This window comes from Carya illinoinensis, chromosome 15, assembly GCF_018687715.1.
Source record: "Carya illinoinensis cultivar Pawnee chromosome 15, C.illinoinensisPawnee_v1, whole genome shotgun sequence".
Classification (NCBI taxonomy): domain Eukaryota; kingdom Viridiplantae; phylum Streptophyta; class Magnoliopsida; order Fagales; family Juglandaceae; genus Carya; species Carya illinoinensis.
The window spans coordinates 4,240,882-4,266,175 of NC_056766.1; the positions used below are offsets into that span (position 1 = coordinate 4,240,882).

The following is a 25,294-nucleotide window of genomic DNA, read 5'->3' on the forward strand; positions in this document are numbered from 1 at the left end:
GGTGCACCGGAGGGAGGGGGTTCGAACGAGACCGGCGGCGAGCCAAACGGTGGCCGGAAGGCGGCGGTCTGGGCAGAAAACAGTTCCGGCGACAGGGGCAAAAACAGAGCAGGTGCAGCCACTTCCGGCGGCTCTCGAAAGCAAATGGCTGGTCCGATGGATCTGAAAATTGGTGGGGATGATCTATGGTGGAAGGGGAAGAGAATGGTGGTGACGGTGCATCAAACGGTGGCCGGACGGCGGAGAACCGGCCGGTCAAAGGGGCAGCGACGGGATGGAGAGAAAAAGGGGCTGCTGCGTACGCGGGAGAGGAGGAAGAAGAAAGAAGAAGAAAAAAAAGAAAAAAGAAAGAAAAAGAAGGAAAAGGAAAAAGAAAAAGGAAAAAGAGAAAAGAAAAAGAAAAGATGAGGGAAAAGAAATGAGGTCCAGTCCTCACTCCGGAAACCAAAACTGATTCGCCGAAAACGATTTTAAAAACCGTAAAACGACTAAATAAAATAAACACCACATCAAATAAATTAAAAACCAATTTAAAACACATTAATTTAAAATAAATAAACTAATATATTAATTAAATTAAAAACAACCCTTCAGTGAAAATACACGCAAAAGCGGGTCATCACATTTCACCTAGGGTCCCGCCGCATACCGTCGTGGTTCGCCGCCCTCAGGTGTTCACTGGAGGTTGTCTGACCACGCCCCCCCCCCCCCCCCCCCCCCCCCCCCCCGGGGGGCTCCGCTACCACTCAGCCTCTCCCCCCTCTTAGATCTCACCCTATAATCGAAACTAGATCTCTCTCTCTCTCTCTCTCTTAGGGTTTACGGCGCGGCCAACTATCACCAGCCACTGCAGCCCCTCCTTCCCCATCACAGTGGAGAAGAAGAAAAGAAGCAAAATTCGACAGATTGAAGAAGGAGAATGGAGATGAAGCGGCGGAAGGGAAAGAAAAAAGATGAGGCTCTAAGCCGCCCAAAACGACGCCGTTTAGAGGGGAAGAGAGGGCTGGGTTCATGGGCAACGGGTTGGGCTGGAATCCGAGTGGGCTTGGGCCCAAAAATGAAGGAAATCCAACAGCAATAAGCCCAAACCGAGATATAAGGATCTAAGAAATAAAAAGACACAATAAAAATAAATAATAAGGCAATTAAAAACCACTACAACTCTATATTAATAAAATAAGATATTTGAAGCCTAACAATGAAATAATTTAAGTTAGAGAGTAATTTAAATGTAAAACAATAATTAATAGCAAGTAAGCATATAAAATAAATTTCACATTTTAAAAATATAAAATAAATCCAACGATTAACACATTAAATTTAAAACAAGAGAGCCATTAATTATAATATAATCTTTCATTAAAAATAAAAGTAAATACGAGATATTACAACGTAGGTATGGTGGTAGAGTCCCGCCTGCAATTTTCACCTATAGTCTTCAATAAATGATTATGTTGGATTATTTTTTGAGAAAATGATGGTTTGTGATTTAATAGATACTAGCACCATTTTCTAGAAAAATTGTTGGTTTATGTTTAGGCCATTTCTGGGAAAATGACAGATATTATTCATGGCTTGTTTTGGGTTAAAAGAGATTTTTGACGTATGTTGGAAAATAATTATTTTTGGAAAAAATGAAGATTTTGGGTTACATATATGTTTCGTCATGTGCACGCATGATTGTTGGATGCATTAATGTGTTTTAATCTCTTGGTTTGTTTGGGTGATTACTTATTGAGATTTACAGTCTCATGGTATTCGATGCAGATAAGGACGTTGAGCCTGAGACTTTGGCTCCACCATAGGAGTGACTTGGGGTTGCTCTGTGTATTGAGATTTATTTTCCCGCTCGCTTATGTATTTTGCCCTTTGTATTATAATTTTTGGGATAACTGTATAACTCTTTTCTATACTATTTTTATTTTGATAAACTTGTATTTAAAATTCTAGTACTTAGTTGATTTATTTAATTTATCTGCTGCATTTTTATTATACAATTTCTGCATGTACACACTTGGCACTTATAATTGAGAACCCGTGTTGTTATCATCCCGACTTCACGATTCTTGCATTTCCGTACGTGGAAGTAGGGTCGTCACAATATTTACACTAGAATATAATTTATGACTGACAAAGTAAAATTAAGACTCTTGCAACAGTAATTTAAGTAAATTAATAGCTCAATCATGGAATGACCACTCGTACTCTTTCTTTTATTCTCTTTTTTCATCTGTATAGTCTCCCACTAGAGCTAGTATGGTTTTTAAGATTTCTAAAATATTTATCGAAAATTTAAGAGTTAAAAAATGGAGATGTAATCAGCCATGAGCCAATGATCCGACTAGAAATTAAAATGATAAAATCTTTTATCAATGACTAAAAATCTCTCTTCATGCATGGCCCATGTTAAGTAGGAAGATCAGATATACATATATATATATATATATATAGCTGTACGTCCTTCAAGTGGGACTAACAATATTTATTAAGGAATGGTGTTTATTAAAAATAACTAATTATTCACGCGAAAAACAAATAAATATGAGTATATATTCAAAGAAAATTGATTTGTACAAATCTCAAATAAATAAGCTACATACAAATCTTTGTTAAAAATTGGACCCCAACTAAAAAAAGTGTAAAAAAACATATTCTTTATTAATAAGATTCATTTTTTTTTTTATAAAAATTTTGTATGACTCTTGTCTATTTAAGGCTTGTACCTAGTATTACTCATATTCAAAATTACATATAGAAAATGAGTTAATTATGTTATTTGGAAATGTCGTGCAACACATGTAAGTAGGTGTGTTGCACAACATGTATCCCACCTCTAGCCGAACGCAACTTAGAGTCATTAAGGACTTGTTTGGAAAGAGAAGATTTCATCTCATATCAAAACTTCGCATAATTTGCATCCTAAACATCATTAAAACACAATCATTTTTCAATTTCAAATCTTCAACTTTTTTAGTTAAAAAAATTTAACCTTTTCATATTAGTATTACAACTTTTTTAAACTTCCAAACAAAACATAAAAAACAATAGAAATTTTTCCAATTTTAAAAAAATTATATTCTAACAATATTTTAAATTTATAATATTTTTATTCAAATTTTTCTGTCTCATTTCCTATAAGTTAATTGAAATCATTTTGCTACTATTAATAAATTTTTCATCTCATTTCACTTGCCAAACAAGCTCTAAGTCTAATAGTAACATAGAAGCATGCAAAAATGGTAAACTCATGAGAAGAAATTATCATGACTTCCTTCCTATTATAAAATTATGAATATCTTTGTGCAACAACTTCGGGTTTGGAATAAGAAATCTCCCAAAACTCATCTTAACTAATTTCATCTAATTATTACAGTTTTTATAAATTTTCACACAAAATATAATAAATAATTTAACTTTTTCAAAACTCAAAAAAATAATAATATTAAAAAAATAATATTCTAACAATATTTTATTTAACTTTCAACTTTTATCTCAAGTAAACTCATCATCTCAATTCACTATCCAAGCCATTCTATGCTACATCATCATTAATTAATTCCCTCTGCGTTTCTAAAGAATTTCAAACATATTAATCCGTTTCCATTTAAATTAGAAGAAATAAATATAGAAGTACATATGATCAATCTGTTTTTGTTTTCCTGCTAGTCACTCACTCATGCATGTATGTAAGAGACACATCATTTTCATCATGCCATATGCATGATTTGTTTCAGGTGAAATCTCAAATGTTTATATTTACATATTATAAGGTATTAAAACTAAAACCATTTAATTACCCTTTAAATATTATAAAAACTTGACAAATAGCGCTCATTCAATTTCAACCATCAAGATTGATAACAAAATGTGAGTCGTACAATATTGACAGTTAGATCTTAACGAAATGTTTACATTGTAAGTTTTTTATAAATTGAATACAATGCATGCATGCATCACTTTTTATAATTAATTAGAGTACAAAGTCATCATGTAAATTAACTCACTAGTATTGAAAAGATACAAAACAAAATCTTCCCTATATATTAACTACTTTGTTAATTGAGTTCATCATGTGTACTAGCATGCAGGCCGTGTCTACCTAACTAGCTAACTATTTTGGCTAATTTTGTTTAATTGGATTAGGGGACACTTTTGCCGTCTAAAAACCTTCTAGCATGCAATTAATATATATGATGATTTGACATTTTTTCTCCTCCAGGCATTGAACTAAGATTTCTGGCTGCCTTGTTATGATAAGTAATAAGGGTAAATGGTCATGTATGGGATCCCATTCTCCTAAAGAAGGACATGTTTTTACTCTTTATAATATTTTAATGGGACTCAAATTATATTATTGATTAATCTTTTTAGAATATAGGTCATGTGGCTTGGACTTTTTATTGGAGTGTTACAAATGATATTAAAGTCTATCTCAGTAAAAAAATGTGAGACTTGAGTCATGCTACTTACGATAGACTAGTCAAACAAGGACGTAGAAAAGCTAAGGGGGTAGATTGTGATACAACATTATGATAAGTAATCAGGATAGGCAGTATATGAGACCCCACATGTATTGCTTGGAAATGAAAAGTTCTCATTCCTTATAACATTCTAATGAGGCTTTAATTGTATCTAGAACGTTTATCAGAGCCTATTACAACTAGAAGTATAGGACTTAAGTCCTGTTACCTATAACAAATTGGGCCGACAAGGATGTTGGGAATATAAGGGAGTGGATTATGATACTCCATTCTAATAAGTAATAAGGATACGTAAGTTGTATATGAAATCCCACATCACTTGAAATGGAGAAGTTGTTGCTCTTTATAATGTTCCAATAATCAGGCTCTAATAGTATCACTAACTAGTCATTCCATTGGGTCGTTACACATTGCTTTCATGATTTAGAAGGAGTATTGAGTGAAATATCCGATTAGTGTATGAAATCTCATATTACTTGAAATTAATAAGTTTTTGTTCTTTATAATGCTTGCAATGGGACTTGATCAATATTTAATTTGTATAATTAATAAATCATTTTAGAGTATAAGCCCGGCCAAATGTAACTTACAATTAATATCATAGCGAACTGATGAGTACTGAAATCGTTGTGGAAAATTAAAACGAAAAAAAAAAAAAATACAAAAACAACAAAAAGGGATCACGGGTACCCAGAAAACGCATATAATATTGATCGCACGTAAAGGCCGTCTGCAAAAGTGTTGAGCAAAACCACAGACGAAAATTAAAGCAATTAATCCCACAAAATATTTTATCTTATCCCAATTTAAAAGTACAGTAAAGAATAATGTCATCATGACGTTTATGATCATGCATGCTGGCAAAGCAAAATATTCGCTAACATGAATATATGATTAATTAAACACTGATCAATTATGGGAGTGACGCTTAATTTGTTTGGAAATAATAACAAAAAGTAGAAATATATGAAATGGATCGTAATCTCTCTAAATTCTTTATCCAAATAGATATAGATATATATATATATATATATATATATATATTTATATATCTACTTACATGATCTCTTAGAGCACAACTAATTTAAAGCAGAGAGTTTTTACTTATTAATAATTCAGAAATATATATATTCAATATATATAAACCAATCCACGTCATTCCGTTGCTTTTTTCAAGTAATTCCTTGACCTGATCTGCATTCAGCTGATGCAGGCTAGATTACGAACTGGAAAATCATATAAATATATATTATATGAATATTAGCGGCGAATATTATTTGTTAATATTAATTAGTTAACTAATGTTCTTGTTTATTAGCAATTTTAATTATTATTGTACGTTTAATTAATATTTTAATCTTTTGTCCTTAAACATGTTTGAATAAAAAAATCAGTAGTGTTATAATCACAAAAAGATTTTATAAAAATAAAATTATAAACTGATCTCATGAGTTTATATGATATGTCATATTCTGTATTTACGTGTCTTTTTATTGAAAGACTATTTTATTTAATACAATTAGTAGCTCTCTTATTTTAAAATTTAACATAATTTTTGTGGTATTATTTTGTAATCTTTAAGTTGTAAAATTTATTTAATGTTCTTTCTCGATATTAATTATTGTTTTGTATTTAAATTAAACTATAGTTTAAATTATTTTATTGTTGGGTTTTGATTAATTTATTTAATTAATGTTTAGTTGTAGTGTTTTTATTTAACTTTTATTTATTTTTATTGTGCATTTTTTACCTTATTGGACTTCTATTTTCTGATTGGACTTTTTTTAATGAGTTTTCCTTTACTTTTGAGCCGAACCCCTAGATTTTGGGCCCAGCCAGTTGCTCATCAACCTAGCCTTTTATTACCCCCAAAATAGCATCGTTTTGCGCCCAGCCCTAAGGGCTTTTCTTCTTCTTTTTTTCTTCTTCCTCTACCGCACGCCCTGCCACCTTTCTTCATCATTTTCATTCCTTTTCCCCTCTGTTTTGGCTGCCACTGTTGCTTCTCCTTCTCTTCATTTCTTTTGTTTTCTCTTCTTTTTTTCATCTCTTGCTGCACCGACTATTCTTCTTATTCCTTGGGAAATTTCTACTCATCTTCAAGCTGTGTGCTGAAGCTTCTTCCTCCATTTTCATCCGGTATTATTCCTCATTTCAATCTCTTTAATTTTCAGTTTCTAACTTGCTGTAAAACCTTGCCTTCCTTTCATTTCTCTTGCATTTATTTTCATCTGTTTTTCTCCTTTTTGCAGGTGAATATATGATTCACCTTATTTTCCCTTAGTATTTTCATGATTCAAACTTGTGATTAAACCCTAACATTTATAGTATTTCTTCCCATTTTGGTGCCTTGTTTTTAGCTAACTCGTGTCCTTTTTTAGCCCAACCCGTGAGCTTCACTTTGGGTTTTTGCTTGATTTTTCCAAGAAATTCTCCTTTAAATTTCCTTGTTTTCAAAACCCATTTTCAGTCCAAAAAATTAAAAATTGTGATTTTTTGTAATTTCATTTTGGGCTCGCTTTTGGCTTTAACCGGGTGCTTGGGTGGTTGATCTTTCAGATTAGTTTCCTTTTTAACACTGTAAGTAATTTTTCAAAAAATTTCTTGACATTTAAATATATTTTTACACTAACAAATTTTCTACAGTCTAGTTAGTTGTGCCAGACATTGAGTCCAAGGAATATGGGGGTCGGTTGGATGTGAGGATGAGTTGTTTATTTAATTGAATTATGCTTGCGTTCATTTATATTGTGTTTGGGATCATGGCATTTATTGCATCATTTCATGCATGCTCATTTGTTGTGAATGAAAATTGGGTTTCATGTTAAAGATGATTTTTGGGTATGTTTGAAATGAATGAAAGAAAGGAAAAAGAACTGTAGGGATGGTGGTAAGCAGGCACGGTGGTAGAGTCCCGGCTGTGATTTCTGCTTACGGTGCACGCGGTAGGGATGATGGTAAGCAGGGATGGTGGTAGAGTCCCTCCTGTGATTCCTGCCTACAGTGCAAGTTGTAAGGATGGTGGTAGTCTCGCCTGTGATTCTCGCCTACGATGCATGGCGGTAGGGATGGTGGTAAGTAGGCATAGTGGTAGAGTCTCATCTGTGATTCCCGCCTATAGTGTTAGCAGTAGGGATTGTAGTAAGCAGAGATAATAGTAGTCCTGCATGTGATTCTTGCCTATAGTGCATGCGGTAGGGATGGTGATAAGCAGGGATAGTGGTAATCTAGCCTGTGATTCCCACCTACGGTACACAAGATAGGTATGATAGTAAACAGGGATGGTGGTAGTCCCACTTGTGATTCCTGCCTACAGTGATTGATAAATGAATATGTTAGGTCATTTTCTGAAAAATGGCGGTTTGTGGTTTAATGGATATGAGGACCATTTTCTAGGAGATTATTCATGGCATGTTTTCGGTCAAGTGAGATTTTTGGCATGCGTTGGAAAGAATCATTTTCGGGAAAAATGAGGGTTTTGGATCACATTCGTGTTTCATCATGTGCACACATGTATGTTGGATGCATTAATGTATTTTTATCTCTTGGTTTATTTGTGTGATTACTTATTGCGATTCACAATTACACGGTATCCGATACCCTGCGATTTCATTTATGGAACTGTAGATTTTGATGCAGATAAAGACGTTGAGTTTGAGAAATCGGCTCCACCGAAAGAGTGACATGTGATCACTTTTTGGATTATTGGATTTGTTTCCCTTTTATCTATGTATGTGGCTTTTTACTTCATTTTCATGGATAACTGTATAAGTTATTGTAATACTTTCATTTTGGTAGTCTTGTATTTAAAATTTTAGTACTTAGTTGACTTATTTAATTTATCTGCTGCGTTTTTGTCGTACATTTTCTGCATATACACACACTTGGCACTTATCGTTAAAATGCATGACCCGTGTTGTCACCATTCTAACATCACGATTCTCGCGTTTCAGTACGTGGGAGTCAGGGCATCACATGATATGTAACTATAAAACTAGCTTTATAATTTAATGTACTATATCATGTCATGTCAGCTTGTCGGTTTACTTTTGTGTAATTTTTTTTGGCTAAAGAATTTCTCAAAAAATAATTTTTTCTTTTAGAAAGTAGAAAACATCTCAAATTCAAACATTAAAATAAAAATACTTTACCAAAAATAACTCAAGAATAAAAACAATTTAAGAATTAAGAAATACATGTACATGAAAATACTCATAAAGCAAACACCTAATTAGATACATAACTTGCTTACCTATACAAAATTAAAGCTTTCAATATTACAAAGCACACACGAGCTAACATTATAGCATACACAAAGATCTCTTCACACTCTTTTAAGTACTTGAACGTTGAATGCAAGGAGACCAAAAGCTCCATTTAGGCGGCACTCAATTTCTTTTCAAATCCAAGCCAAGTAGTAGAGGCTTATGGAAAGTGGGCGATACCCTCCAGATATATAGAAGCAATTGCTAATTGTTGGACTAGGCGACGAGAGCACAAAAAAGGCCATTTAGAAATGCTGTAAGGATTTGGAAAGAGAAAGATTGCAAGAAACAGAGATTTGAAAGAAGATGCTAGCTAGCAGCTGATTGGTGGTGAGAGCAAAAAGACATATGGTGGGGAGTGAGCGGTAAAGTAATATTGGGAGGAAGTGAATGTGATGGCTAGTAGCAATAATATTGGATCATGTTGACAGCCAAAGATTGAGCCTGTCTTAACACTAAGGATTAAGGATTATCTACCATCATCCATTGGTTTTAGTGTTTCATTTCCCATGCTACCAATGGTACCTGTCGAACAATTGCTATTGCTAACATCAATAATTAAAGATTGCACGAACATGCTAACCAAGTGCTCACCCTCTTTTGTGTTGTGATTATCTTTTTTCCTTAAATGCTTTTCCTTAACTCTCAATCCATCCAGTTCGAGTGCCACTTCCTTCATAGTAGGCCTATCGTCTCGTTTAACACTGAGGCTTCTTATTGCAACATTAGTAAGTTTTTTTATTTCCTCCGCATTACTCCCATTGTGAATGTGGTTGTCAAGAATTTCCAATCGTCGATACTCTTCAAACATATGTAAAAGTTGAACAATGAACTTGGTTTGCTCATACTTCATAAAGTATTCATTATTCAGGGTGGCGGAGCCACTTAAATAGATTAAACACATCACTTTCTAAATCACTAGTAATATGAATTATTAAAAGATAAACATAACTAGTGAGCTAACAACAAAAAATGAGAAAAAAAAATGATCCGTCAAATCATGTTTATAACTTTGGAAAAGTAAAAGATTCTCCCATCATGAATAGAGGAAATTACAGAGAGGAAGATCATGACTTAATGTAGGGGTGGGTAGCGGGGCCCCGCCCCTGCTGCTACCCCGCCCTGCCCCCGTGTAGCGGGGCGGATTACCCCGTCCGGCCACACGGGGGCAGGGTTTACCGCGCCCATATATGGGGTCGTGGGCGGGGGCAGTATGGGGTGATCCCCCACCCTAGAAATACCCCGCCCCCCCCCCCCCCCCCATATATATATAATATAATATATATTAAAAAAAACCCTCAGGTGACCAAAACGGCGTCGTTTTAGCACTTAAGTTTTTTTTTTTTTTTTTTTTTTTTTTTAAGGAAAGTAAACCCAAAACGGCACCGTTTTGGGTTTACTTTTAACCTAAAACTAAAACACCCCCCGGCAATCAGATCTTTACGGCAGAACAGAACCCCTCCCCCCCCCCCCCCCCCCCGGGCCCTCGTCGAATAGATTTGGTGGGCCACCCAGTGCGCCATCGCGTCGCCGTTCCCCCCGTCGCCACCGCAGCTACCTCCTCGAGTCTCGCCGGCCGGTAAGTCTGTCTCTTTCCTTTTTTTTTTTTAAATTTAATTTTTTATGGAATTAATTAGAGGATGCATGTGATTGTGAATTGTGTGTTGTGGAGGATTGAATGTGCATGTGTGATGAGTGATCAGTATTCAGTGATGGATATCACTTCCGATTGAATGTGTTTTGATTTTGTGTAAATTTGTTTTTATAAAATCCTTTTGGTTTGATTTTTATGGTTGGATTTTATTGTAAATTAAATTTTATTATTGAGTTCATTTTGTTATTTGATGGTTGTCTAATTTTTTTTGCCCTATTAATTGCATTTCTAGGGCAAAAATTATTGTAAAAGGTATATTGGTGTTTGCATGTATGAACTATGAAGTTGCGAAAGTTATTTTACAAACTTCAAACACAAGTGATTATGAATTTATATATATAATTATTTATATATATATTCCTCACGCCGGTTGTTTGTATATTTAAATTAATTAATTCTTGGTATTATTTGTTTATTACATATAAAAATTAGTGGAGAGGTGGGAGTGAGGAAGATATATAGTATGTAATCTAAATACTTATGCCTAGTCACCTATGCTTATATATCTCATATACTATATAGTTATATGTTATTTAGTTACCTATAAAAAAAAAAAAAGTTATATGTTATTTAGTTAAGTACTTAAATCATTAAATTATATAGTAGCTATTTTATAATTTGTACAATAGTTAATTCCTACTACTTAATTCTAAAAAATTCTTTTAATCTATGTATTCAGGATTATTTCATATTATGAATTGTGTAGTTTAGAGTCTCTTTACATGTGTTTTGTTTATTTGAGATAATCTTCAGGTTTGTTATCTTACGTTTTTTTTTTTTTTTAGGTAACTTCTCTAATGTTTTATTTATTAGTTACATTAATCATAAAATTAAAAATACACCACTCGAGCTCGGCAACTCTAACACCGATTCGCTCGGCTCGAATATAGTCATAGAGTGGGTGAGGTTGCAAGAACAGATTCTCAAGTGTTATTTGAAGTCTTATTTGTTTTTTTATGTTTTTATATTTTTTTATGTTTATTTACAGCTTTTCCTTTTACTTTTTTTTTTATATAATATTTTTACTATTTAGTTTAGTTTTATGAGTTTTATAATCTAAAGATTTTAAAGCTTATTGCGTTTATTCAATCATTTATATTTTATTTCTATTTTTATATTAGAACATTCCCATCCGAGCCGAATATATGAGTTGTTTGGCTAAAATTAAAAATTTTACTTTTGACAAAAGGGCTCTACTTTTTGCTGGCTATTATGGGGGAAAAATTTAAACATTTGAACAATATATCAAACAATATTGGTTCTTTGGTTAGATGTTAATACTTTTCATGTTTGTTATAATTTCAGATTTATTGTTTGCTTGAGTTAATGGAAATGCTGACAGATTCTAGTGCGAGCTCACCTATTGAGGGTACCTCTGCCTCTACCCCTATCTCAATTGAGGGTACCCTTACCTCTACCCCTACCCCTACCCCTAACTCCACCCCTTGCCCCGCCCCAAGCCTAACAAAAAACCTGCTTCCATAGTTTGGTCTCACTTCACCAAACTAGAGGGCCCTCAAGCCAAATGTAACCATTGCGGTAAAATTTATGGATGCCACTATATGAGACATGGCACCTCCCAATTAAAGGTGCACTTAGAAGAGCAATGTAAAAAAAGTCCAATTCTAAAATCTTTGCAAGAGAAGAGTCAATCTAGGCTAGAAATTGGACTTAAAAAAATAGAGGATGGGAGAGTAGTGAGGGTATTGAGTTGAAGGGGTACACGAAGTGGGATCCTGAGGAGTATAGGATACACCTAGCCCGTATGGTCATCATGGGTGAGCTACCTTTTCAAATTGTGGATGTGGAAGGGTTCCAAGTATTTTGTCACTACATGGAACCAAGGTTTCAACTTCCTTCTCGTCACACGGTGGCAAATGATGTAAAAAAACATTATCGATCTGAAAAAGAGAAGTTGAGGGGTTTCTTGGCGGGTCAGTTTGTTTGCCTCACTACTGATTGTTGGACATCGATCCAAAATTTTAATTATATATATTTGACTTGTCATTTTGTTGATGACAATTGGACATTGCATAAGAAAATTCTCAAATTTTGTCAAATTATTGATCACAAGGGTGAGACGATTGGGAGAGCCTTAGAGGTCGCTATAAAGGAGTGGGAGTTGATACGCGTTGTGACATGCATAGTTGATAATGCATCGTCTAATGATACCGCATTGGGATATCTTAAGACCTTTCTTAGAGAGGCAAATAAGACAATCTTGGGTGGTGAATATTTGCATGTGAGGTGTGCAGCACATATTCTTAATCTTATTGTCAGTGATGGTATGAAAAATCTTCATGACTCTATTGCTTGGGTCAGGACTGCTGTGAGATGGGTGAGATCTTCTCCTGCTAGATTGGAGAAATTTAAGGTTGTTGCGCGGTCTGCAGGCATAACATCAAAGAAGGGGCTTTGTACTGATTTGACTACGCAATGGAACTCAACATTTTTTATGTTAGAGGCAGCCCAAGAGTATAAGTTGGCATTTTCCTTATTGGGTGAGGAAGACATCCAATATGTAAAATATTTTGAACACGAAGCGAGATTGGGGAAGCCTATGACTAAGGACTGGGATGTTGTATCTACTTTCGTAGATTTTCTAAAGCTTTTCTATGAGATTACCACGATTTTATCTGGTTCTTTGTATCCTATATCCCATCATTTTTGTCAATAAATATGTAAGGTAAAAGAAGAATTAGATGAGATTATTGCGAGCAGTCACACTAGATTGCGGGAGATGACATTGTTGATAAGGGCGAAGTACGACAAATATTGGGGTGGAGATTTCGATAGGGCTAATATGTTGTTATATATAGCTATTGCCATTGACCCTCGGTTTAAGGTGGATGGCATGGTATATGGATTGGGTATTGCCTACGGGCAAGCATGGGCAGAGCATATTGCATCAAGGGTTAGGGAAACCCTTGATAGATTATTTGATGAGTTAACCATCTTGCGGGGTGGTAATATTACGGCACCTACTCCTATCCCCCCACCAGTTCCAGATGCCATGACTAAGAAAAAACGTAGAATGGACTGGGGTGACAGGATGAAAGGGAACCCATTAACAAGGAGTACTACAGAGGCTAAGTCAGAGATAGACAGATATTTTGGTCTAGATCTTGAACCATATGTACGAGACTTTGATATCTTAGCTTGGTGGAAGGTACATGCCCCCAAGTATCCTGTCCTTGCACAAATAGCCCGCAGTATTTTGGCCATCCCTATTAGCACAGTAGCCTCGAAGTCGGCCTTTAGCACCGGAGGGCGTGTATTGGATCCATTCCGGAGCTCATTAGATCCTGCCACTGTTGAGTCTTTGATTTGCACCTCAAATTGAATCACAGGGAGTCCAATTTATGTTCCGGATGTTATTGATTATGATCATGTCAATGCCGAGGAGGAGGGTGATGATGCACCTGGATCTGGTAATGTCACCTGAATTCAATTATCTTATTTTTATTTTTTATTTAAAATTAATTGGTGTTAATTTCAAATTTAATTGTTGTAGTGATACCTGGGACGACGTCTATAGCTACCTCCGCTGCAGCATGACTTCTTTTATATTAAACTCTAGACCCACTATTGCTCATGGTTTGCACAATTAATCCCTTAATTTATAAGTTAAAACTTTATATTGATAATTCTAATTCGTTTTATTTTGAACTTATTATTATTGCAGGATTTATGATCTTGAATTTGTCTGTCCATATCTCAACATAATGGAACGTCTCAGTGAACTCAACACCACCCAAAATTGATCAAACTTCCTAATGTTATGATTTTGTTAATTTATAATTAGTTGTAATGTTAATCATTAATGGTACAATTTGTAGTATTTATTATTTTTATGTCTTTATAATTTTGTAATTGTTTATTAGTTGACACGATTTTATAATTTCTATCATTGTAATTTTGTAATACATTAGTGCATGCCTTAGTTACTTAGTAATTAATAGGCTAATAGTATTAGGTTGACCGTTGAAGTTTTTGAACTTGGAATTTAATAATTAGTATTTGTATTCCTAATTGTTTTTTAATTTTTTTTAATATATAAATATAATTGTAGTTAAATTTTTAGTCTAAAAATATGTGTGGATTGTATTTCTGGATCATTCTGAGCCCAAAAAACTTATTTGGACTCAAAATGGCCCAAATAATCTCAATGGGCCAATGGCCCAATTACAAAGCCGGGGGGCGAACGGGGGCAGGTCCACCCCCGCACCCCCATTACCGGACGGGGTACCCATCCCTCGTCCATGCGGGGGCGGGTAGCACCCCTAACTTAATGTATTAATTTGAAACCAAATTGCAACTTCATGTATTCTTTTACCGACGGACCTTAATGTGTTAATTTGAAACCAAATTGCAATGGTCGCATGCATGGAATATAAAACGTAACTTTTATCGTGCCTAATTACCAAGCACTAGGGGGCCCACTCTAAATTAATTAAGCAATATTAATGAATAATGAACCCTTAAAAAGGCAGTTACTTACCTAATTAGATTCTACTTCTATGCAAAACCAAAATAAAAATTTCATTAAAGAAGTCTAAAGTATAAACTGATCGGAATAGATAAGACATTAAAGCAACACTTCGATGCAAAAAGCAAGAAAAAGCTAATTAATTACCTACAAAGACATTTCTTATCCGAAGACAAAAGTTGGTAAGAGCATCCTCATCCGGATCCTCATCCCCATCCCTATAATTTAACTCAAAATCACCTTTCCTCAAATTTATCCCTAAATTTTATTCATCTTCTAAAAACCTCCCACATCCCATTCCCCATCCCTATCTCTATTCTATTAAATAATATTTCTCTATTCTTTTTTTATTACTTTTTTCTCTCTCTTCCATTTACAATTTTAACTACTAACTTTTTCGTCTTATTATTTTTTTTTTCAAATATCAATTTCTATAAAAATTTTTTACAGTTTTGACTATCAAATACAACATTTTTTAAACCAAAATTCGTATTATAAAAATAATAATTTTTTTATTTAATTAGTGCATTTTCTAACGTGATGGCCATGTTTTATTATTTAGTATTCTTTATCCGTTTTTTTAATGGTTTTGAACCAAGTCACGTATTGAATATAAAATTTCACGTATTTTTTTCTCGGTAACAGTGGCCTCGTATTTCTTTCATGTAATAGTGGATTAAATTTGGCATAACTTATAATTGTTTCTGAAATTATGGCATCCAATTTACTTGCACAAAAGTATAACAGGAAACTATCATCAAAAATACAATAAAAAAATTACATTACAATCAATCCAAATCTCGGGCATTACTGCGTCTCATCATGATTTCCCTCTGGAGTTGCTGGAAATATAGCCGTTGCATTTCTGGCATGACACTCACATCCATCATCATAATGCGCTGATCTGATTCCTTCTTCGCAAGCTCCACTTTCTCAGCCTCCAACCTCAGTCTTTCGTCCTCTTGACGTAATTTTTTTTCCTCCTTCTCCTTGTCATACTCCATCTTTTCGGCCTTAAGGCGATAAAACTCTTTCTCCTGAGCACGTGACTCCTCTAAAAGAGTATACTTCATCTTTCTAAGTTGGAAATTTTCCTCTGCGTGCTTGCCTTGGGCCTTTCGTTTCCCTTTTTCAGCTTTCCTGCCCATTGGTCGGTCCAATTCAGCAACTTCATTTTCTATCACATTCTCCGTCTCGAGATCAAAAACCGAATCCTCCGTAGCGGCGGAACATGGAGTTGAGGTCGGGGTCAGGGACGGGGACATCGTCTTCCTTCGCGGCGTCACATCCTTTGTGGCGCGCCAAATCCACTTAGGTTGGTCCTTCAATAGGTGCCAACAATGCTCAAACTGGAAACTGCATTTCTCTAGTGATTGGTACATAATCTTCGCCTTCTCAAACTTGTATTTAAACAAATAAAATCCATGTTAAACCACTGAAAATGAAAAAATATTTTACTTGTAAAATAAGTAAGCGTATGGTATTTTTACCTTATCTTGCTCAGTCATGCCACTTTGATTTAACCCTTCAACTTGAGCTAGTTTCGCACAAAATTTATTCGTGGCCTTTTGAATAACCGACCACCGATGTATTAAGGACTTTATTGTCCGCTCATTTGTGGTTTCTTTATATTGCTTAAGTGTCCATTTTCTAGCATCTTCAACCATCTGATTTCTGAAAAAGTCAAAATAACTTGTGATTGCCGTTCATAGATACCACCATAGAAAGTGGCAATGTATTAAAGTAAACAAGTAGATGTTAATGATACAATATCAATCAGACCCATGTTCAGCATGTAAACTTGAAAGCAACGCATCAAGATTTCAATGACCAGACACGTGAATATAATGAAACTAAAATTTAAGAACCAACATCAAATATAAATAAGCAAAATAATACATATTAATAATTAGGAGAATAAGTCCGTCAACGGCATAAACCCAAATTGAACTTCAAAAGACTAACAAATATAGCTAGATTCGTATTAATAATTAGCATTCAACATTTACAGACACCATAATTAAACTAAGGAACATGATTTTTCAGTGGTAAGCTAAATAAACCAAAAATATAGGAATCTTCAATCAGATCAAGCTACACAACCAAAATCTCCCGCATGCAAAAGTCAGTAGCACTATGTTTGGTTGCCGAGAAAACAAAGAAGAAAATAACAATAAAAAAAGGGAATAAACCAAAAATCTGAGATTCGAAACTTCGATTCTTCGTTCTTCCTGATTTTATCTCCAGAACCAGAATAGAAAGCCAGAGGACTTGAAGCTAACAAGAGAAAGAGAGAGGGAGTTTAGAAGAGGTCGTATAGAACGAACAACAATTGTTGTGGGGGATGACTTAAAAGCAACTAATTGGCAACTAATTGGCAAACCAAAAATCTGAGATTCAAACAAAGACCAACGAAAATGACCCCTTCCAGACAACTAATTGGCTACCAGCTTGGAATCTTATTCAAGTTCAACTTCATGGAAATGAAGCTTACGGCATTATTTCAGACCATCCAAGATGGCACCCATTTCTGCCATGTTATTAGGGCCAAACCCATAATGGGATTTAAAACCTGCCAAAAACCTCCCATCAAAATCTCTAAAAGTTCCTCCACTCCCATCAAAATACAGAGTACAAAAACGAAGAAAAAAGGAACAGAGAGAGGTGCATACTGAGCTCGGAGAAGAAGAGAATGAACATGAGAATAGAGTCGCTCAATTTTCTCTCCCTGTAATCTAAATCTAAGCGAGAAGATGAGCCTCTCAGAGGATGAGCGGCCCTTCCGGGAAGAGAAAATGACAACGGCGAGTGATGCGACGCTTTGCCGATTTTGTGATTTAGTTGATCACAGCACCAAACCAACCCAAAAGAGCAACGTTGATTCCACAGACGTTACGAGGGAAACCCAGAAGAAAAACAAAAAGCGATTCGGACAAAACAGGGAAACCCAGAAGAAAAACAAAGCCAAATCAGAGAATAAATAGCACTTACAGTCGAGGAGGGCAGAATCCGGCCGTGCTGCGTTGCGAGGGAGGGGGGGAGGGGGGGAGAAGAAGACGCGGGCTGGAAGGGGCAACCGTTGGGGCGAGAGAGCGATGCGGATGTACAGTGGGTCCTCAAATATGGGGACCTCCTGTAGCACCCCTAATTTTCATCCCCATTTTGGGGAACGGGATGGAGAGGGTTTTTGAGCCAAACCGGTAATTTTTCCCCAAATTATAAGGATGGGGGAGAGATGCAGAACGGGATGTGAGTGCTCTAAGAATGATTCCACGAGCAATAATTGAAGCATTCTTTTTTGTCCCCTGTTTGAGCAAGAAATTATTAAAGCAAGGGAAGGACTATACAAAAGAAGTCTTCCGCAAGCAAGCTGGATGCTTTTCGCATGATTAGAAGGTATTCCACTTGTAATGTAAATAGTTTGTGATATATATTGATGATGGATATTGTCTCCTTTTTTATTTACGTCCATTCTGGTATGTTATTTTCCACATGAATATCATTATATTGGGACTGGTTTGTCGACTTAGCCACATTGCGCTTGAAACAGCTGAATAAATTTGTTTTTAATGACCATAATTAGCTATTAGTTGCCAACTCACGTACCTAGCTAGCTGTTTATCACCAAAAATTTTATTATATTTTCCTACTAATTAAGCTAATTAATACTGTAGATGGATTTAGACTTTTTCTTTTACTGTGTTTAAAACTCTTATCTCCTCGGATAACCGATACTGGATTTAGCTAAAAGCTTTTCATTCTGAAGTAAGTAGTGCATGGAAATAGGCTAACAATTCATTTCACTAAATTCTCACAAAAGCTTTCAATGATATTGCATATCTCACATAGAACACGTTACATTACAATCACTCAAGATAATATCACTTATATACATGTCACAGCTCTCAATTACCACGTACATGAACATGGTATATAAATTATAAAGCTATAATCACATTCTTTCAATATTAAAGCATGCATACAAGGAGACCAAATTTCCTTTCATTGGAGAGATTTTTTTTTTTTTTTGGGGGGGGGGGGGGGGGGGGGGGGGGGGGGCGCGGGAGGGGCAAATAATAAAATGGAGAAAATGGGTGGTGATGATGAATGTCGACGACTACGAGAGATGGGCTATGCTAGCCTTCGATGAGGATGAACAAATTATCTAGCATCATCATCTGTTGGTTTAACTACTTGATTTCTCATGCTGTCATCCGCAACAACAGTATTGATGGAAGAGCTGCCGATGTCAACATCAATTCCCAAAGAATGTGTAGGTGCATTAGGCAAGTGTTTAGTCTGTTGTGTGTTGGGATCAACCTTTTTCAACGAGTGTTTTTCTGAAAGTCTTAATCCCTCCAACTCCTTTGTTACTTGCTTCATACTAGGTCTATCCTCCCCTCTTACATTTAAACACTTTTTTGCTATATTAGCAACTTCCTTTATTTCCTCAGTATTACCTTCTTTGAGAATGCGATCATCAATAATTTGAAGGAGGCGATCCTCTTTTATTGCAGTAACAAAATACATTGCTAGATTTCTTTCACTTTCAGGCCTATCCATGGAAAGTGCTTTTTCACCTGCAATAACAACACCAAAGCTATACACATCACTTTTTCCAGTTAGTTGGCTAGTATGGAAGTATTCTGGGTCCAAGTATCCCAAAGTTCCCTGCACCACGGTTGTTAATCTTGTGTGGTCAAGAGGCACTAATCTTGAAGCTCCAAAGTCAGACATTTTTGCTGTATGGTTTTCATCCAGAAGTATATTTGTAGTTTTCACATCTCTATGTATAATAGACATAAAAGTCTCGAAATGGATGTATGATAAGGCTTTTGCAGTTTCTAATGCTACCTTTAGACGTTTCTCCCATGAGAGCGAGGATGACAGGTTTTTATCATGAATATGCTCAAAAAGTGTCCCGTTTGTGATGAATTCATATACTAGTAAGGGTACTTCGGTCTCAAGACAACATCCTAATAACTTCACCACATTCTTGTGCTTAATTTTAGTAAGCACAACCATCTCATTTATAAACTGCTCAATTTGGCTCTGATCAACAACATTGGACTTCTTAATGGCGACCACTCTATCATTTGGTAAAACTCCTTTATAAACAGTTCCAAAGCCTCCTTGGCCAATGACTCTACTTTTATGATAGTTGTTAGTGGCCTTTTCAAGTTCTTCTGTGCTGAAGACTTTAGCTGGCTCAACAGATTCTTTGTGATTCAGAAGTTGTCGTTCTAAGATTAAGCCACCATTTTGTTTGAAGAACTTCTGTTTCAATTTTTTGAGCTTTCTTCTTTGCATTACCCAATATACCAACGAACTTCCCACGAGCAGGATTAAAAGGCTTATGCAGACACCTGTAATTGTTCAAGCATGCATTTTGACCATATAGAATGTATTTCAATATCTTCTTCAGTCACTAACATTATAGCACATGCAATGACTTCAACAAAGCTGAGATTTCAATGTGTAATATACGTAATATATAAAAATGACGTACAAGGAGTTGAGTTTCGAGTTTTAACTTGGCTAGTGATCATCATTAAAAAGAAGGATTTAAAGCCTAGCTAGCTATAGCTAGTGACTTTGGAGAAGCAAAGATCTATCATTAGCAGATTTCAACTACGTTCCATGCGTACGAAAGGTAAGGTTACAAATTAATTATATGGAATAGAAAGAGTGAACTAAGCTTTGAATTAACTTACCCATCTCAAAACATTAATTTTCTCAACTTAAAAAGACTTTTACGTTAATCAAAATGCATGGTTCATTTTAGACCAAATTATAATTACTGCATGGGAAGTGAGTGAGGTAATTGCATGGGAAACCAAATCCATTGTGCATGTATAAATGTAGTTAGTAAATTAACAAGAAAATGAAAATAAAAGAGACGAGTAGTACTGTAATACCACTATTCCTATATATGTTATACATACCCAGGGCAATAATCATGATCTTGGATTGGCCTTTTCGACTACAACCTGTTCCAGGCGGCATCCTCCCATCGCCTTCATATCCATTGGGACATATACATATGTAGCTCCCGTTAGTGTTGGTACATGTTGCAGTAGCATTGCAGGGATTCCGGTCAAGATCTTTGCACTCATCAATATCTGAAACACGTGAGTACTACAGTTAGTCCGTCGTCATCGAAATACAGCCATAACAGTTTGCTCATTTAACAAGTACAACATGAACTGATTAATTTGCTAATAAAAAATGAGCTGACATTAAAAAAGAAAAAGAAAAGGCTTATAAAGTAAAACAAATGAACACCATTAATAATTAATTACCTTGGCAACTATCCTCGTGTTCATCAGAAAGGTATGGGTTCCCTTGATAACCTGGGGGACACTTGCAAATATACCCACGACCATGGGGTTCCGAACAACTACTTTTTGCTGCTTTGCATAAATAGCTTGTCATACTTTTCTGAGCATCTTTGCACGTCTTATTTCCAATTGCCCAATCAAGCACCAGGGGTACAGTCTCCCTTTTCGTTAAATTTGTAAAATCTAAGGTGGAAAAGTTGTATGCCTGTGTTTCCCCTATAAAACCTAAACCACATGATTGCCCCGAGGTTCTGCCGGATCCATTAGTGTAAATGCTCTGAACGTTCAAATTATAATTCGTTGTGTTTTCTGGGATTGCAGAATGGCAACAGCCAAGGCCAGAGCAAGAGCCGTTAACCAAACCGGAACTGTTGCCACAGAATGATATGCACCCAGACATGAACGTATAATCTTGTTCATGCGAGCCACTTATGTAGGCGTAAAAGTTACAACCGACGGCAAAGATACTGTTCTTCTCAAGTGAGATGCTAAATTTCGACAAGATGAGCAAGGCAGAGATGCGGCGGACACTAGGCTGATTATCAAACTCTGGCCACCATTGGCAACGACGGAATACCAAGTTTGAGACTCGAAGTTCACCATCAAGAGAGATGTTAAGGACATCTATATTATGATCAACGCCCAGAAATGGTTTTGCGGGCTGGAAAGAGTAGTCACATATGATGCGAAAAGATGGATCAAGGTAGCAGCCCTTGCTTGTACCAAATGGGTAGGGGATACTAACATTTCCGCAACTGCGGTTGCAGCTCCGATCATTGGGTTGAGGTGCTGATAAAACTAGCTGGACCCCAACAATCAGATGTAGCAGCACTACTAGTTGTTCCAAAAGCTTTCCATGCAAAGCCATGGCTGACCTTCTTTTTGTCTGATCTGTGCTTCAGTGCTTCCGAAATAACTTGTCTTTCTTCGCAGCTCCCTCTTATAAAACAAGCTAACATAGAGAGACTTCAAGTTGGCTTGATGAACGGTTAGAAAGGACTTAATAAGGTAGATAATAAGAAGCATTAAAAATAAATAAATCAATAAAATTATAAACTATACATCTTTTCATGATCATCATATTTACACTAGTGAGTAGTTAGTACGTACAGGTTCCAAAAAAGTATCTTAATTAGGAAGGCATGCAAAAGAACAACAAAAAGGATGCCAATTTTTGGGATTGGAGAATTGTCTGACGTTTGAGAGCAAGGAGCTCGAGTTATATGATAAGAGATAGAAAGAAAAACGAGCAGTTCTAACTTCAGACTAGCCCCAAACAAATCATTGAACTTATGACACATTAAACACAGAGAACAGAACCTGACAAAACTTTAGATTATTCGACTCCTCACTTTCAGGAAAGCAAAACGGATTCTTTTTCTGAGCACTGGAAGGAAAAAGTAGTTAATTGCGGGAGAACCAGACTAATAACTTTCTCTATGGCAGATGGTCGAAGATCCTCACCTCTCGTTCTTGAGCAACTCTGAAATATTAGCCACTTGATCCTTCAGCTTCCACGCTTTCTCTTGTTCTTTAGCTCTACGTGTATGTTTTCGAAAATTTAAACAACCTAGTATCCATTAAATAAGAACGAAGATACATACTAGCCATGGTCTTGTGTCCTACACTAATTTAGTTTAGACAGTTGAGATAAAAGTTAAAAATTAAATAAAATATTATTATAATATTATTTTTTAATATTATTATTATTTTAAAATTTAAAACATTTGTATTATTTATTATATTTTATATTACAATTTAAAAAATTTATAATTATGAAAGAGATGAGATGATATTAAATATTTTCACTGTACAAACTTGACTTTACTCCTCTTTTTCCCCCTTACTAGCCGTAGGGGCCAACCATTCCAAAGCTATAAATATCATATTTTCTTTCTATAGAAAAACACACTTTCTTAACAACCTCAAATTCTCAAGTTGTGATATCCAAATTGACATGTTATACTAGTTAATAATATATTAATATAACTAATTAATCTATTTTTTAACAACTTAAACTTTTGATATAAATAATGATTTCACAATATCCTCAAATAAAAAAATAATAAATTGGTGAGGATTTTTCCTTGTTGGAAACTATTCAATTTCGACAAATTGTTGTGTTGTCGTATTTAAAAATTAATTCCACCCTTTGAAATATTGTTAGTATACTAGTAAGAAATAGTAATTTTTAGAGATAAGTACACATGACTTAAGGATGGTTTGGTTATACAAAACTAAACTATGTCATCTCATTTCATATAATCATTACAATTGTCTCAAATTTTCATACAAAATATAATAAACAATTCAATTGTTCAAATCCTAAAATAAAATTAATATTAAAAAATTATATTATAATAATATTTTATTCAACTTTCAATAAAACATCTCATCTCATCTCATTTGAACAGTATAATTAAACTACGAATGATATTTGCAGTTTTAGAATGTGTAAATTTCGCACATTTCTTTTGAAAAAAGTAAATAAATCTAGAATCTATATGAAAAATTATTTTTTAACGAAAGACACTATTTTTTTTTTCAAATTGATTATGCAAGACTTACGTAGCCTAACTTGAGATGTACTGAGGATCATATACAACGGATGTAGATCTCATGAAGTTTCCTAATTTAGTACAAATTAAGTGCTTAAATTTGTTTAATCTTTGTGGTATTTGCTAAATGGATATATAGCTAAGTACTTGCAATCAGATGGGATTGAGGAATCTTTTGCTTATCCAAAGTTGAAAACATTGTTATGGTCATTCCTACTAATTTTCTTTTGAATAAGATATCATGTCATATCTTGTTGGACCATTAGCTTTATTTTTTTAGTTTATTTTGCTAAGTTTAAAATATTAGCCTCATGTAAGCTGCCCCATTACTTTTCCTTCATTTGCTATAGGTTTCTCGAGAACTTTAAATAATTATATATATTCCATTTTCCTCTACCTGGACTTATCCATTTGCCTTCTTCTTTGTTTCCTACTTTCTAGTGACCGTAAAAAACAGATCTTTATCTGTAAAAGAAAATATATGCGAAAAATATTGTGACATGGACTGTTTGCAAGTAGACTTTTTCTTTAAAGTTGTTTGATATTGTTATATACTACCCATCACATCGACTATGCCTCCTCCCATTATTTCTTCTCCTCACTCCCCACATTATGTCTTCTTGCTCTCACCACCAATCATCTGCTAGCATCTTCCTTCAAATCTCTGTTTCTTTCAATCTTTCGTGGCCTCCAAAAGTCATAATTAAACGTACAATGATGATTAAAACGTCCATTACAAAAGTAGGAAGGAATCTCACGGTCAAAGAATAACAAATATAATTATTTTCTCTTTCCTAGAAGATAATATGGTAATTAAGCAGGGAGTCAATTTGGGCGGATCGTTAATAATTTTTAATTTTGCTTATATCTATTAATGAAAAATCAATAAATATGTTCCTTTGAGCAACTGAATTGACGAGAAAGATTATGGTGAATAAGTTGATCTTGTCCGACATAAGAAAGAATTTATTTGCAAAGCCAAGCTAAGGAAAAAAACCCATAATTTTTAGAACTATTTGGTAGACTGCCTTGTTTGTGTAAGAAGTTATTCTCATATATTTTGCTATCAAACATAAGTAAAACAAAAGGAACTGGCTATTCTGTCGCTTGAGTAGTACTCTTTTGAGTAGTACTCTTTTATTTTGCCACTAGTCATTTTTAATTTTTTTTTTTCATTTTTCCTTTCATATTTTTTTAATATATTTAAATATTTTTAAAACATAAAAAAATATACTAATACAGTTAAAATCAATTCCTTAATCATTAAGTAAAAAAAAAAAAAAAATTCCATAAACGCATTGAATGGTCAAGTACTATAGCAGTACATTATAGGCGGTAGAGTAGTTTTTTCCAAAACAAAAACCATTTTTTAATTTCAAATTTTTAATTTTTTATTTAATCATTAAATAATTATTATAAAATTTTCATATTTTCAAACAAAGTACGAATAAAAATATAAAATTTTTAAATTTCAAAACAAAAATAGTATTAAAACATAAGAAGAAA

At 34.7% G+C, this 25,294-nt stretch overlaps 3 protein-coding genes across 4 annotated transcripts; 1 reads left to right on the forward strand and 2 right to left on the reverse strand.

Moving 5' to 3' along the window:
* Positions 1-12,174: 12,174 nt before the first annotated feature.
* Positions 12,175-13,845, forward strand: LOC122296131 (zinc finger BED domain-containing protein RICESLEEPER 2-like). Its single transcript, XM_043105579.1, has 3 exons — positions 12,175-12,981; positions 13,087-13,612; positions 13,751-13,845. The coding sequence occupies exons 1-3, from the start codon at positions 12,175-12,177 to the stop codon at positions 13,843-13,845; spliced, it is 1,428 nt and encodes a 475-aa protein (XP_042961513.1).
* A 1,795-nt stretch (positions 13,846-15,640) lies between these two features.
* On the reverse strand, positions 15,641-16,519 carry LOC122296215. Its single transcript, XM_043105731.1, has 2 exons — positions 16,380-16,519; positions 15,641-16,289 (listed from the first exon to the last, which is right to left on the reverse strand). Exons 1-2 carry the CDS (start codon positions 16,395-16,397, stop codon positions 15,678-15,680), a joined length of 630 nt encoding a protein of 209 aa, XP_042961665.1. The 5' UTR covers positions 16,398-16,519; the 3' UTR covers positions 15,641-15,677.
* A 2,444-nt stretch (positions 16,520-18,963) lies between these two features.
* Positions 18,964-22,758, reverse strand: LOC122296214 (wall-associated receptor kinase 2-like). Of its 2 annotated transcripts, XM_043105730.1 has the most exons (4): positions 22,695-22,758; positions 21,192-22,182; positions 20,835-21,011; positions 18,964-20,255 (listed from the first exon to the last, which is right to left on the reverse strand). In XM_043105730.1, exons 2-4 carry the CDS (start codon positions 22,096-22,098, stop codon positions 19,051-19,053), a joined length of 2,289 nt encoding a protein of 762 aa, XP_042961664.1. In that variant the 5' UTR covers positions 22,099-22,182; positions 22,695-22,758; the 3' UTR covers positions 18,964-19,050. The 2 variants fall into 2 exon arrangements, with proteins under 2 accessions (XP_042961664.1, XP_042961663.1); XM_043105729.1 differs by lacking the exon at positions 22,695-22,758 and having other exon boundaries at positions 21,192-22,673.
* Positions 22,759-25,294: the final 2,536 nt, after the last annotated feature.

Bases quoted from the DNA above. Each gene is read 5' to 3' on its own strand.
- LOC122296131 (XM_043105579.1), top strand. From the start codon at position 12,175: ATGGGTGAGCTACCTTTTCAAATTGTGGATGTGGAAGGGTTCCAAGTA. The intron at 12,982-13,086 runs GTATCTACTTTC...TAAATATGTAAG, and splicing joins TGACTAAGGACTGGGATGTT to GTAAAAGAAGAATTAGATGA. The intron at 13,613-13,750 runs GTATTTTGGCCA...ATTGAATCACAG, and splicing joins CCTTGCACAAATAGCCCGCA to GGAGTCCAATTTATGTTCCG.
- LOC122296214 (XM_043105730.1), bottom strand. From the start codon at position 22,098: ATGGCTTTGCATGGAAAGCTTTTGGAACAACTAGTAGTGCTGCTACAT. The intron at 21,012-21,191 runs GTAATTAATTAT...CACGTGTTTCAG, and splicing joins ACACGAGGATAGTTGCCAAG to ATATTGATGAGTGCAAAGAT. The intron at 20,256-20,834 runs GTATGTATAACA...GAACAATTACAG, and splicing joins GATCATGATTATTGCCCTGG to GTGTCTGCATAAGCCTTTTA.